The following is a 12,150-nucleotide window of genomic DNA, read 5'->3' on the forward strand; positions in this document are numbered from 1 at the left end:
ACGGGTCCCCACCCAGGAAGGCTGTACGGTGTGCAGGAGGGACCTGAGGGGATGTTGGGCCTCTTGCCTCAGTGTCCACGTCCCTGGGGACAGTCTCTGAACTTTGTCGCAGATTATGGCAAAAGCCACGGTCACGTTGAAGAGTAAAACAGAGAGGGCGAGGAGAGGAATTCTCCGTTCATCCGTGTTGAGTTCCCTGGCCTGGGCCACCTGCTCCCAAGTTGCTGGGACAGCCAGGCCTGCTCCCTGCCTTCTGACCCGCAGCCGGCGCCCTGCCTCTGCGGCTCGCTTACTGAGCGCTTTGGGCAGAAGTAAGGCCAGAGTCGAATGAGTACCAGCCTCCAGGAGCGCTGTGTGTCCTCTAGGCTGCAGGTGCAGACGTGTCAGGGGGTGCAGGGGCTCGCCCAGGAGCCTGAACTGTCAGGCCCGCCGGCCCGCGGTGAGGGTGGAAGCGCCAGGTGTGACGCTCCTTGCGGGGCACAGAGCTCAGTCGGGTCGCCGCCCGGGGGACAGGCAGGACAGGGGCAGGGTGGCGAGCCCACGGCACGGGTCACTTGGCCTGCCCATGGTGTTCATGGAGGGGGGGGGGGGTCTCGCATGTTCTGCATCTGAAAAGAACTTTCCCACCAAGAACAGCGGTTAGGTGAACACTGAAAAGGGACTGGACGTGTCAGGTTTGGAATGTTCGGACAGGCGAGGCCTTAGAAGGCAGCGGAGGAAGGATGCAGTGTGTTGGTCCAAATGGGAGCTTGTCTTTTTTATTGCTGTTACAGCCACTTGGGTGATGTCCCTGCGGGAGTGGGGGCCCCTGGGAGTGGACAGCCAGTGAGCCTCGGGGCAGGTCAGGCGCACGATGGCCTGGAGAGAGCAGGGTGGGGGACGCCAGAGTGTGAGGGGCGGGGGCCGGCGACAGGCCACTCCAGTACCAGCTGGAGGAGGACAGGAGTGTTGGCGAGGGAAGGGCCGGCAGGCGAGGAAAGAGGTTTGTGACCTTCTGGGAATGGGGCGCAGAAGTGGGGCTCGGACGGGGCCTTGACAGTGGCGGGGGCTCGGCATGGCGCTCAAGGAAGCGGGTCGGATTCAGGAGGCTTCTTGTGAGCGACCAGCTTTGAGGAGGTCGATGAAGCCGCGCGTGAGCTAGTACACGGGCGCCCAGACACTCCCCCAGCCGAGGGCAGGGAGAGAACCCGGGAGTCCTCGGGGGGAGGGGCCCCTCCAGCGCTGGAAAGGATGAAGCGGGACCTCGAATTCAGGGATGTCGGGATCCTTGGAAAGAGCAGGAGCAAAGTCCGGAGCAGAAGCCCCGGGGTAGCTTTTCAGCTAGAAATTGGCCTACACCCCAACTCGTATGTGCGTAAATACACGAAATCTTTAAAGAAAAAAAAAAATGACCGAACAGAGCATGGATGATTCTGCCGGCCTGAGGAGAGAGGGGTGGGCGGGGCGGGTCCTGCGCTCCCCGGCCTGCAGACTCGCCACCAGGTGGCGCCCGCGTCGCGGTGTCGCCGCACCCGGCCGGGCCTCACGCCGCTCCCTGCACCTGCCCCGCAGAGCAACTCCAGCAGAAGGACCAGCAGATCCTGCTCCTGTTGGAGGAGAAAGAAATGATTTTCCGGGACATGACGGAGTGCACCACCCCCTTGCCGGAGGACTGCTCCCCGGTCCACAGCCCTCGAATGCTCTTCCGCTCCAACACCGAGGAGGCTCTCAAAGGAGGACCCCTGATGAAAAGCGCCATAAATGAGGGTAAGGACTCCGGCCCTCGCCCCGCGTCGTCTCGCCCCAGAGCGGCTGACACACTGAGCTGACTGACCAGCTTTACCTTCTTCCTGGGAAGATAAACGCCCTGGAACTGGGACGTGACTTGTAAAGTGATCCCTCGGGGTTCTTTATGGCTTTACGATCAAGTACCCACGCTGAGCCCCCACGCTTTAATGTTGCTCACGTCTTCTGCATCCCTGTAAGAGTCTTCATTGTTCCGTCTCCCTTTGCACACAGCTCATCTTTGGGGCGGCTGAGCTTCTTAACCTGAAGCGTTCTCCACGGGCTGGGTTTTATTCATGCAGCGGTTGTTCTTCTGCCTTCTGTTCCCGTCAGCTCGCAGCTGGACTCCGTGACGCAGACTTGCTCGCTTCGGCCGGCCGCCTCCCCGTAGCGCGCTGCTCTCTCAAGGGCACCTGCTGCCTGGTTTCCGCTTTCGTGCGGCATAGCAGAGAAGCGCGATAATGGGATTCAGGCTTGATGTTTTTCCACCTGCTTAACCGGTTTTCAAAGCAGCGGGTTGATGTATGGTCCTCCTCGGAGGTGACCGGTGCACTTTCCGTGGTGTGGGCTCACGACTTCAGCTGTGTTCCGCGGGCCCCGCCTCCCTGCCAGGCTGTTCCTTACCCAGAGCTCAGGTCCCCTCCCTCTGCGCTCCGAGGAATCCCTGTTCTCGAGGCTCTGGTATAGGCCGACTCCGCTGGGCTCACGAACCGCTTCTCTCCTGCCTCAGCGCCCGGAATACCCTTGCTCCCCCACCACCCAGTAGGGCTCCCCCCCGCTCTCCCACTGCCCGTGCTGTAAACAGCTGCACAGTCTGCAGAGCGTGTACGCACGGCGGAGCACGCTGGCCCAGATCTGGAGTCTCGGTGCCACGCATCCCCAGCTCCTACGTCGGGCTCCTCTGGTCACCTGGGTGTCAGAGGCATCTCTCTTGTGGGGCCTCAGGAACGGCCCTTGGGAATAACAGACCCTGAGTTCTTGCTTATGGGTGATAATTTGTGTTATTAATTTTAATTTGAAAGTCTGTCGCACTGATACAGAGTCCCTGGTTCACGTTTTCTTCCCCTGGGTATCTTTTTTTGTCAGAGTCTGATCATAAGTTTATTTCCCCACATGCTCTTTGTCTGGGTGCCCAGAGGATTTTTCGACTGCACGTCAGTTTACTAGAGCAGCGTCGGTTTTGCTGAACTGACACACTCTAGGGTCTGCCGTGCTGCACCTGTCGTGCCTCATAATTGTTTCCACGGCTGCGTCTTCTCACGGCGTCACCTTCTCCCGGCTGTGTTTGCTCTGAAGTGACCTTTGGCCACTGGTTTCTGGTTCTCTCTGGACGTGGGCTTCTCACCGCCGGCGTCTGCTCAGCGTTTGTCTGGTGGGCCCGTCCGTCTCCTGATGCGCGCGGGCTGTTGGTAGGGGGCACGCGCTCCTTTTTCTCTGCCTCTCACTCCACTCTGCGGGGTTTGATGTGGATGTTTTCCTGGGGTCATTTTCATGGAAAACAATCTCAGATGCTTCGGGTCTTCACCTGGCGAGACTCAGAGTTGCACGTCTGGGGTCTTGAGTTTTACCCGTGAGGCTTGGCCTATGAAATTCCGTCGTCTTTCTCCATCTCTTGTTCCAGCCCAGGTTGATTTTACTCGCTCTGAGCATGCAGGCCTTTTGTGGCCTTCTTTCCTAGAAGGAAAGAACCTCAGCTGGTCAGACTTGAGAATGCAGGGGCTTGGCCTGCTCCAGACGCTCTCACTCTGGGCAAACCGAGTCGTTTCCCAGCTGACCCACCTCACCTTCCAGGGAGCGCTGCTACTTCAGCCCTGATGCCAGGAGCCGTGCTCCTTCCAGGAAACTACTCTGCCTTCTCTGTGCCCCTTGGCATTTCCTAGACCTGTAAATAGGGCCGAAGGGGTGCTCTCTGGATTGCCTGAAGTAGAACCCAACCAAACATCCCCGAGTTGCGCTTTGGGCCTGTCTCTGTGCACACGGTGTGGCACCGTGGTCTCTGCTGCCCGCTGGGAGCCAAGGCGTCAGTCTGGCACGTCTCTTCTCTTCCAGTGGAGATCCTGCAGGGCTTGGTGAGTGGAAGCCTGGGAGGCAGCCTGGGGCCAGTGGTCAGCAGCCCCGGCGAGCAGGAAGGCACGGTCGGCCCCGTCTCTTTGCCTCGAAGAGCAGAGACCTTCGGGGGATTTGACAGCCATCAGATGAGTGCTTCAAAAGGTAAGAGACCGGAGCCAGCGCCTCTGCAGGCAGCGCCGGCCTGCCCATTCCGGGGGACGCTGTCTGTGGTCGCTCGTCTCCGCTGTCCCCTCCAGTCAGTGTTTGGAGAGACCCTGGGGAAGCATGTAGCTGCCGAAACCCTCAAGACCCTCTAGCAGGGTCACCTTCATTCTGAGCAGTGAAGATTCTCCTGGGACCTCGGCGGAGCTCTGGCCAAAGCCGTGACCACGCCTGCTGTCCCTCTGGCTGCTAGTCCAGGGACTCCTGAATCAGGCTCAGCTGCCGCGGGAGCTCCTGGTTGGCAGGCACGGGATTCAGAAGGACCCCGTCCCATGTATTTGTGTCTCTGCTAGACTTTTTTCACTTCTTGAACACATTTTCTTTGGTTTGTCTGTTCAGGAAGTGAGAAGGAGGATGCGGATGACAGCCAAGATCTCAGGAGGACAGAGTCGGACAGTGGTCTAAAGAAGGTATTTATTTCTACCGCCTCGTTCCTCCCTCTGAATTCATCTTTGAAAGTGGTCCACTCCGATCCTGTAAGAAAGCACGCTTTTAAACAAGGGGTGCAGGGCAGACCCCTCCCGTGCTGCCCACTTGTCCCCTCTGGCTGGGATGCGGAGCTCGCCCTGCCAGAGAAGCCCCGAAGCAGCCTGACCTTGACACGCTCCCTCCACCCGCGGCGGGAGGCCAGGGAGGAGGCGGAGAGAGCGGGAGGCCCCTCCTAACTGGCGCGCACGCTGGAGGCGGCTCTTACTTGGGAGGCTGTTGTTCTCATGCACGTCTTCCGCCTTGCAGGGTGGAAATGCAAACCTGGTGTTCATGCCTAAGAGGAGCAGTGAGGTAAGGCTGTCATGAGCTGTTTAAAAAAATCTGATCGCTTTCCAGTTGCTGGGGGAGGGTGCACGCTCTTGCCTTGCTGGTAGAATCGGGGACTCTGGCCCCAGTCTGCTCCCTGAGCCGTGGGCAGCTCCATGCCTGGCCTTTCCCAGCACGTCGCTTCAGGCAGAGTCTTGCCTGCTGACCTGGCCCCAAGGCTCTGCCCTCGAGAAGCCTCTGGCTCTCCCTGGACCGGCAGCAGCGAGCCCCCAGGCACGAGGAGTCGCAGCCGCCTGTCCTGTAGCTCGCGCCTCGGGCAGAGCGACTCGGGGTGTCTTCCCTACAAGATCCGCTGGGGCTTTCCTCCTCCCTCCACCGGTCCCTCTTAGGAAACCCCATGCCGGTGACAGGCACCCAGCCGTGTCCTTGACGACGCGCGTGTGGCGCTCGGGGTGCTCTGCTCCCCTCGCTGCGGCACAGCGGCGCCTTCCTTTCTCCCGCTAACGTGCGGAGGATGTTGTTTGCTGTTGGTTGGCCCTGAACTTGCACGCGGTGGTCCCCGAGGCCTCCCCTCCAGTGTGTGCACCCCGAGATGAAATAAGCCCGTTCTCCCAGACTGCTGCTGCGGGCCGGGCGCCCAGCCCGTTTTCCTTCGCGCCCTTCCCCGGGCTCAGGGGCCTGTCACGAAGGGGGGCGGCCCTGTGAGCAGGGAGGAGTGCCTGGGAGAGCGGAGCCTAGGAAGGTACCACCTGGGGGATCATAAAAGGGGCACCTGGCAGGCGAGAGTGTCCGGCAGTGTAAGGAGGAGAAGCCAGCCTGCCCCCCTCCGCGGTGCTGTGCATGTCTCCAGCCCGGGTGCGGGGCCTGGTGCTCTTGCCCGGGGGTCAGCTCTTCTGGTCAGCTGTGGACACCTGCGTCCACCCATGTCCTGCACGGGTTTCTGATCACTTCCCTGCTGCTGCCTCGTTGGGGTGCCCTGGGCCCCACCCAGACGCCCTCCGCCTGCTTCCACCCAGCACTGGGGAGCATGGTTTAGTTGATGTTTTTGTTGATTTGGAAGCTCAGTGGTGTGTCTTCATTTATTTGATTTCACGTGAGGTGGAGTCATTTTCAGCGTGTGCTCCCGGCCTGCCTTTCCCCCGGGCATTCGTGCGTTCTTGCTCATCTAAAAGATTTTCTTTTCACTTGCCTCCCGTTTAAATCTTACATGTGGACAGTGAAAGTTGAAAATTTGTGGCTCCTTCCATGGCTCCCGTCTTTGGAAAACCCTGTTTCAGAATCAGAACACGCTCATGCGTCCCCGCAGGCCCTTCCCGGGTCGTAGCCGACACGCAACGTTTTAATCCCCTGGAAGGTTTCAGTGAGCCGGGCTCAGCCAGGCCCCCAGGCTGCTTTCCAGCAGGGTAGTCCAGTGTTCTCGGGACAACTCACCGCCTGTTCTCTCCTTCCTCGTTGACCAGAAATGCTCCCTGTGCCGCCTCCGTCCGGGTGGCTGCTGCGTTATGCTTGTGCTGCTTTCATGCCAGTCTGAACAACTCAGCGTTTCGAGAGACTCCAGCGGGGCCGTGTGCCGCCTGCCCCTCGGTCTCTGGCCGGGTTCTTTGCTCCCTGGCTGCTTGTTCTCTCGGGAGCTTTCAGTTAGAACATACGCAGTGCACATACCTTGCTGGGTGGGGACGTTTTCTTGGGCTGGGCTCTGCATCCCTGGGTGATGCTTCCATCCTGTTCCCTTTGCACCAGGTGATCCAGCGCGTTGTCCATCTGCACGAACTGCTCAGCTCTTTGCAGGTACAGGCCCTCCCTCGACCCCTCGGGATCTGTTTGGAGTTAAGTAGCCAGGAGGGGGTTGTCAGCCTAGATCACTGAGGTTTGCAGTTGCTTCTGCCTACGTGGAGCCTCACTTTAGAGGGCACGGGCCCTCCTAACAAGAAAGGCTTGGGGAGAACTCAGAGACCCTCTAAGAAGATCCCGGACAGAAAGGGGCGCATGGGGATAACCCGGTCCCATGGGCCTATGTGGCCTGCCCCAGCTGCTTCTCTTTAGTCCTTCCTGGGAACAGCCTCAGAGTCTTCTCACGTCCCTCCTTGAAGGTTCAGCCAGACCCGTTCCTATCCTCCCCCAACACACACACCCTTGGGGGGTGGGAGGAAACTAACAGCAGCAGCCCCACTTAACCAGGACTGTGAGTTCCTGCATCCTGGGATGAATGGGCAGCCGCCCCCGGGGATCCAGGCAGGTCCTTTCAGACCAGTCTAGAAGGGGTGGAAGAGGTGTCCTGGGTCTGAGGTCCTGCCCGGTGTGCCCAGGGCGTGGTGCTGCAGCAGGACAGCTACATCGAGGACCAGAAGCTGCTGCTGGCAGAGCGGGCAGTGGCGCGGAGCTCAGCACGGCCCAGCTCCCTGATTGAGCAGGAGAAGCAGCGCAGCCTGGAGAAGCAGCGCCAGGATCTGGCCAACCTACAGCGGCAGCGGGCGCAGCACCTGGACGAGCAGCGGCGGCGTGAGCGCGACTGGGATACCCGCGAGCGGGCACTGCAGGAGCGCGAAGTGCGGCTGGCTCAGCGCGAGGCTGAGGCACGCCGGGGCCTCCAGGATCTGGAGCGGGAGCGTGAGGAGCTGCAGCAGCGCAAGGCCGCCTACCAAGGCGAGCTGGAGCGCCTGCGCACTGCCCAGAAACAGCTGGAGCGCGAGAAGGAGCAGCTGCAACATGACACTGAGCGGCTCAGCCAGGTGAGGAGCCAAGGGGGCCGGCTCACCTGCGCCTTGGTGCCCCCCCAACCCCTCCATCAGATCCTTTGCTTTAGGAGCTTGAGGGTGTCTCTCCTGTCTGCACCACTGCTGGGTAACAGGAAGGGAGGTCCTGGGGCTTTGGGGCTGGAAAGTGCCACATGAGATCTCAGAAGCGCCTCCACCTAAAGACCCGCCCGGGATAGGGCCCAGGAGCCTGTGCCCCAGGCAGAGGAGCTATCGAGGAAAGAACAGGCTGGGGCAGCAGCCCTCCCCGGGAGAGGCCCACGCTTCCCTGTCCTCTCGCTCTGGGGATGACACCTTCGCTGTAGCTGCTGCTTAGCTGGAAAGGCCTCCCGTGTCCGGCACGCTGAGCCCCGTTATTTCAGGGCTGTTCGGCTCACCTGGAGCAGGACGCCTGTGCAGACGGAAGGCCCGGGCCCGCCCAGCCCGTCCTGTTGCTGTGCGTTTGGTTGACCTTGGACAATGAAAGGAAATTAAACTGGGGCTCCCAGCGGGCAGCAGAGGGCAGCTGGGCCCCCTTGGGAGGTGTGCGTGCATGGCAGGGTGCAGCACGGGGTTCTGCTCTTTGGCACCCAGCCTGGCTCTCACCCACCCCGGCAGTCAGCGGGGCTTCCGTAGGAGGCCTCTGAGAGTCGGCACGGATGAGACCGTTCATCCTCATCTTTCAGCCTTTCCCACAGAGCTTGGTAGCAACTCGGCTTTCCACTCGCGTCCACCTGAGCAGGCTCCTGCACTTGGTCCTGAGGGGCCAGTCTGCACCCCGTGGGTATCACATCAGCAGCCCCTGGCTTCCCAAGGGCTGCCGGGGCCAGCGTAGGCGTGGCGAGGGTACAGACGCGCGCACCGGCACTCCCAGGCGAAGCCCGTGTGCCGTCACGTCCGCGGGTGCCGCTGGGGGAGCCTGGTCTCTCCTCCCAGGCTCTCCTCGGTGTCGCACACTGAGCGAGCCCTCCTCCCCGCTGCAGGCTGCGCACCCGCACACCAAGCTGCTGCGGATCCCGTCCTTCCTCCCCAGCCCCGAGGAGAGCCCCGCCCCTGCCCCCGCCGTCGCCAAGTCGGCGTCACTGGACTCGGAACTCTCAGCGTCCCCAAAAAGGAACAGCCTCACTCGGACACACAAAGACAAGGGGCCTTTTCACATACTGAGCTCGACCAGCCAGGCCAGCAAAGCGCCAGAGGGCCAGAGCCAGGCCCCGGCCTCCGCCTCCACCCGCCTCTTCGGGTTAGCCAAGCCCAAGGAGAAGAAGGAGAAGAAGAAGAAGAGCAAGGGCGGCCGCGCGCAGGCTGGCGGTGAGTCACGGGACGCGGGCCCCTGCGAGCCCTCCCCGGGGCGGGCGGCGGAGCCAACCCGGGCCGCGCGGGTCCCAGGCCCGCAGCCCCCTTGGCCGGGAGTCGTCACCCAGCGGGGAGCAGCGGCGGCCCAGGCCTGGCCGGCTCACTCAGCACTTGGGGCCCCCTGGTGTGGGGAACCTATTGCCCGCCAGCCCTGCCCTCTGCCCCCACACGCGAGGCTGGGGCGGGGGGCTCCCTGAGGAGAGGGTGGCTCTCTGTGCTGATTCCTCGTGGGGTTCCCCTTTCCAGACGGCCCCGCGTCAGAAGGACCAGCAGAGGGAGAGGAGATCTTCTGCTGACGCGCCCGTGAGGCAGTCCTGCCCGCCTCTGCTGCCTGTGCAATCTCTCCCACTGGGCGCCCGGACCAGAGGAACAGTCTCCGGGTGGGGAGGCCGCTGGGCTCAGCCCCTGCCACGCTCCGGGTGGGGCCTGCCCTCCTGAGGACGTCCCGCTGCACGTAGTGGCCCGAGGAGTCCCCGGCCGTGGCTGGGGGTGTGTTCGGAATTCCTCCGGGCTGAAAGCGCGTCTTCCCGTACGGTCTGAAACTGCCTTTTCCTCATGGGAACGACCAGAGTCGGAGAGCAGAGGGCCTGGCCTGCTCAGCACTGCCCGGAGGCTCAGCCCGAGTCCTCCCTGGCTGGCCCCCTTCAGCGACCCCCTCCCTTCTGCACACGCCTCTCTCCTTTAGAAAGGACGCTGGACGATTGGAGGCCCTGCAGGGGCCTGGCGCCCGCCCGTCCGTCGTGTTTCAGGCACCGTCTGTCATTCCAGCAGGACGTCCCCGGTTGTGGTCATCACTGGCCCTTCTGAAGTGGCCGCGGCTGCTCGCGCCCTCTTGGGGCCGCCCTCCCCGCCTGTCCCTGCTGGAGATGGCGTGTAGGCAGGCAGGTGCAAAGACTGAGCCCTGCGGTCTCCAGCGGCCCGCGCCATAGCGGGCCCGGGAGTGCGCGCACCCTGGGTCGGGGCCTTGGCAAAAATGTGGTTTTTTAAAAAAAATGTTCAAAGGTCTGTCGTGACTTGTCCTCCGCCCCGCGCATGCGTCCCTGCGGCCTTGTCTTTCCCCGCCCGTTGGAGACAGGTGGTCTCTCGGGGCCTGGCACAGGCTGGCCTGTGCGGGGCGGGCGGCCCCAGCCCACACCCCCCGGCCCGTTGTTACCCTGGAAAATTCTGCTCTTCAGCCGTGGCCTTTGGAACCCTCACAAGCCTGGGTCTTTGAACATATTTTTTACAAAACATACTAAAAAGCTCCAACTTGGTGCTTGTGAGGAACTGCGAGCTGGCCTTGCAGGTAGAGAGATTTATGTTCAGTTGTATTTGAAAGTCCTCTGTTGAAAATTGTGAGCTTAATTGTGTTTTATTTATTGTATTGTGTGTGTGAGAGAGAGAGAGAGAGTGTGTGTGTGTGTGTTTTCTCAAGGCTGACTTATTGGCCCAACGGTTTTACCTGCCTGCTTGGTGCCTGGAGGGCCCCGAGGACGCAGTTTCCCTCAGGGGACAGCTTCTTCCTTGCCGCACATTTCTCACCCTACAAAAGTGGGCTTTTGAGAAAAACCAAGACATGTAGCCCCCCCCCCCAAAGACTCATGCCACCCCGACTGCCCCAGCTCTGTGGGGCTGTCCTGCCACCTGCTCCAGTGCCCCTCTGGCTGCCCCTCCCCAAGCCCCGCTGCGCTCGTGGTGAAAGGCCTCCCCAGAGCCTGGAGTCTTAAGTTGGTTTGGGTCATTTTTGAAAACCTACAGCCCTTCTCTCCCCGCCCCCCTTAAAATGACTTGGTCAAGTGCAGGCTCAGAGAATCAGAAGGGGGGTCCTACCCTCCCCCAGCTCCCTCCAGATTCATCCGCAGGCCTCCGTGTCCCCCTCACCACCCCTTGCGGTTCCGCCGAGGGACCGAGGTTCTGTGCCGGGCAGCCCCCGGGGCCTGTGGGAAGGGGCTGACTTCCAGGGCGACGCCAGCTCCCCTCTTGGGGCAAACTTCATCAAGCTGAAGAAGTCAGATGCCCAGCTCGTTTGGGCCCACAGCTGGAACCCCGGGCCGCGTCCTCAGGCTTCCAGAATCCGGTGGGCTTCCCGGAAGTGGCTGCATCTTGAGCATCCCGTCATCTCCGCCGTCATCCCGCCGGGTGACATGCACTTTACAGGCCCTCGCCGGCTGGCTTCTCTCGAGACAATCCGCTGTTTTCTCTGAAGACGGGAGGGTTACAAACATGCAGGTGGCCTAATCCATCCCTTGCCAACATTCCAGCCTCTCGCCCGGGAGCGGGGACGGCGGGGAACAGCTCCTTGTCAAGATTTGTCCAGAAAAGGTACCTCTCTGCCTTCCCTTTCCCGTCTCAGGGCAATACCACTAGCAGGCCCTTTGCTCACCTCCCTGCTCGGCAGCGACGCCCCTGTCCAGCCTGTCGGGGAGACGGGAGCAGTGTCAGGGCTTTAGGAAATAGGCTTTGCCTGAAGTAAAAGGTCGCACAGGCACCTCAGGCCAGCACCTGATCCTGGGGGTGCTGGCCCGGGAGGACTTCACTTCCCCTCTGCTGCCGGCCCAGCCCCGGCAGGCTCCAGACAGTCCCGGGGAGGGCTGTGCTCCCCGCTCACCCCTGCTCGGCCTGGAGGCCTGGAGGCGCCCTGTGTGCGCTTCCCTCCACGCTGGCAGGACATTGCTCGCGACGGGCCGGGAGCGTTGGGCCGGGTCTGAAGAGAGCAGGTGTTCCAGGGCCGCAGCCCTCAAGGAAGCCAGAGAATAGCAAGGGAAGCGGAGGCTTCTTTCCGTGTGTTTTTCTGATTCCTCCAGCGCGACACCGGCCCGGCGCAGCGCCCTGTCTCGCTGAGGGGAGCGGAGGGAGCCTCCCCCGCAGGGCCGCCGGGCCGCATGGGCAGGAGAGAGGGAGCCGTCGTCCCTCTGGCCGGCGCCCGCGTGCTGCGCGAACGTTTCCCAGCGCGCTTCTGCAGAGGCCGCTCAAGCCCAGAGGCTGTATATTAATTTGTAATTATGTATAAAGCAGTTTTAAACTGTAAAGATTTTTTTCAGTGTGTCTGGAATCGCGCCACAACATACTGGCTTCCTATTTTATTTATCTTCATAGTTACCTGCTTCCGAGTCATGTAAATTTCCTGTTGCCCCTCAAAGAAGAATAAACGACTTTGAAACCTGGATGGTTGCCATGGCCTGTTCCTGCCCCTGTGGGGTCCCATCCGAGGGCCCACTGCTCCCCACCCCACCCCACCCCCACATGCAACGCAGAGCCCGCCCCCTGCTGAGGCCGCTCTGGCTGTGGGCACAGG

The 12,150-nt window shown here is 61.6% G+C and overlaps 1 protein-coding gene across 1 annotated transcript in view; it reads left to right on the forward strand.

Annotated features, from left to right (window-relative positions):
- Positions 1-9,243, forward strand: part of AKAP13 (A-kinase anchoring protein 13) — a gene marked incomplete at its 5' end in the record, with an annotated part of 84,800 nt that extends 75,557 nt beyond the window's left edge. Inside the window, 8 exons of the mRNA XM_084253151.1 lie at positions 1,552-1,746; positions 3,814-3,975; positions 4,375-4,445; positions 4,771-4,815; positions 6,532-6,579; positions 7,098-7,556; positions 8,510-8,831; positions 9,123-9,243. Coding sequence (XP_084109277.1) covers positions 1,552-1,746; positions 3,814-3,975; positions 4,375-4,445; positions 4,771-4,815; positions 6,532-6,579; positions 7,098-7,556; positions 8,510-8,831; positions 9,123-9,172 — 1,352 coding nt within the window. The 3' untranslated portion in view covers positions 9,173-9,243. The remainder of the gene's footprint in view (positions 1-1,551; positions 1,747-3,813; positions 3,976-4,374; positions 4,446-4,770; positions 4,816-6,531; positions 6,580-7,097; positions 7,557-8,509; positions 8,832-9,122) is intronic.
- Between the last annotated feature and the right edge of the window lie 2,907 nt (positions 9,244-12,150).

Source organism: Talpa europaea, assembly GCF_964194135.1.
Source record: "Talpa europaea genome assembly, chromosome: 14".
Lineage (NCBI taxonomy): Eukaryota > Metazoa > Chordata > Mammalia > Eulipotyphla > Talpidae > Talpa > Talpa europaea.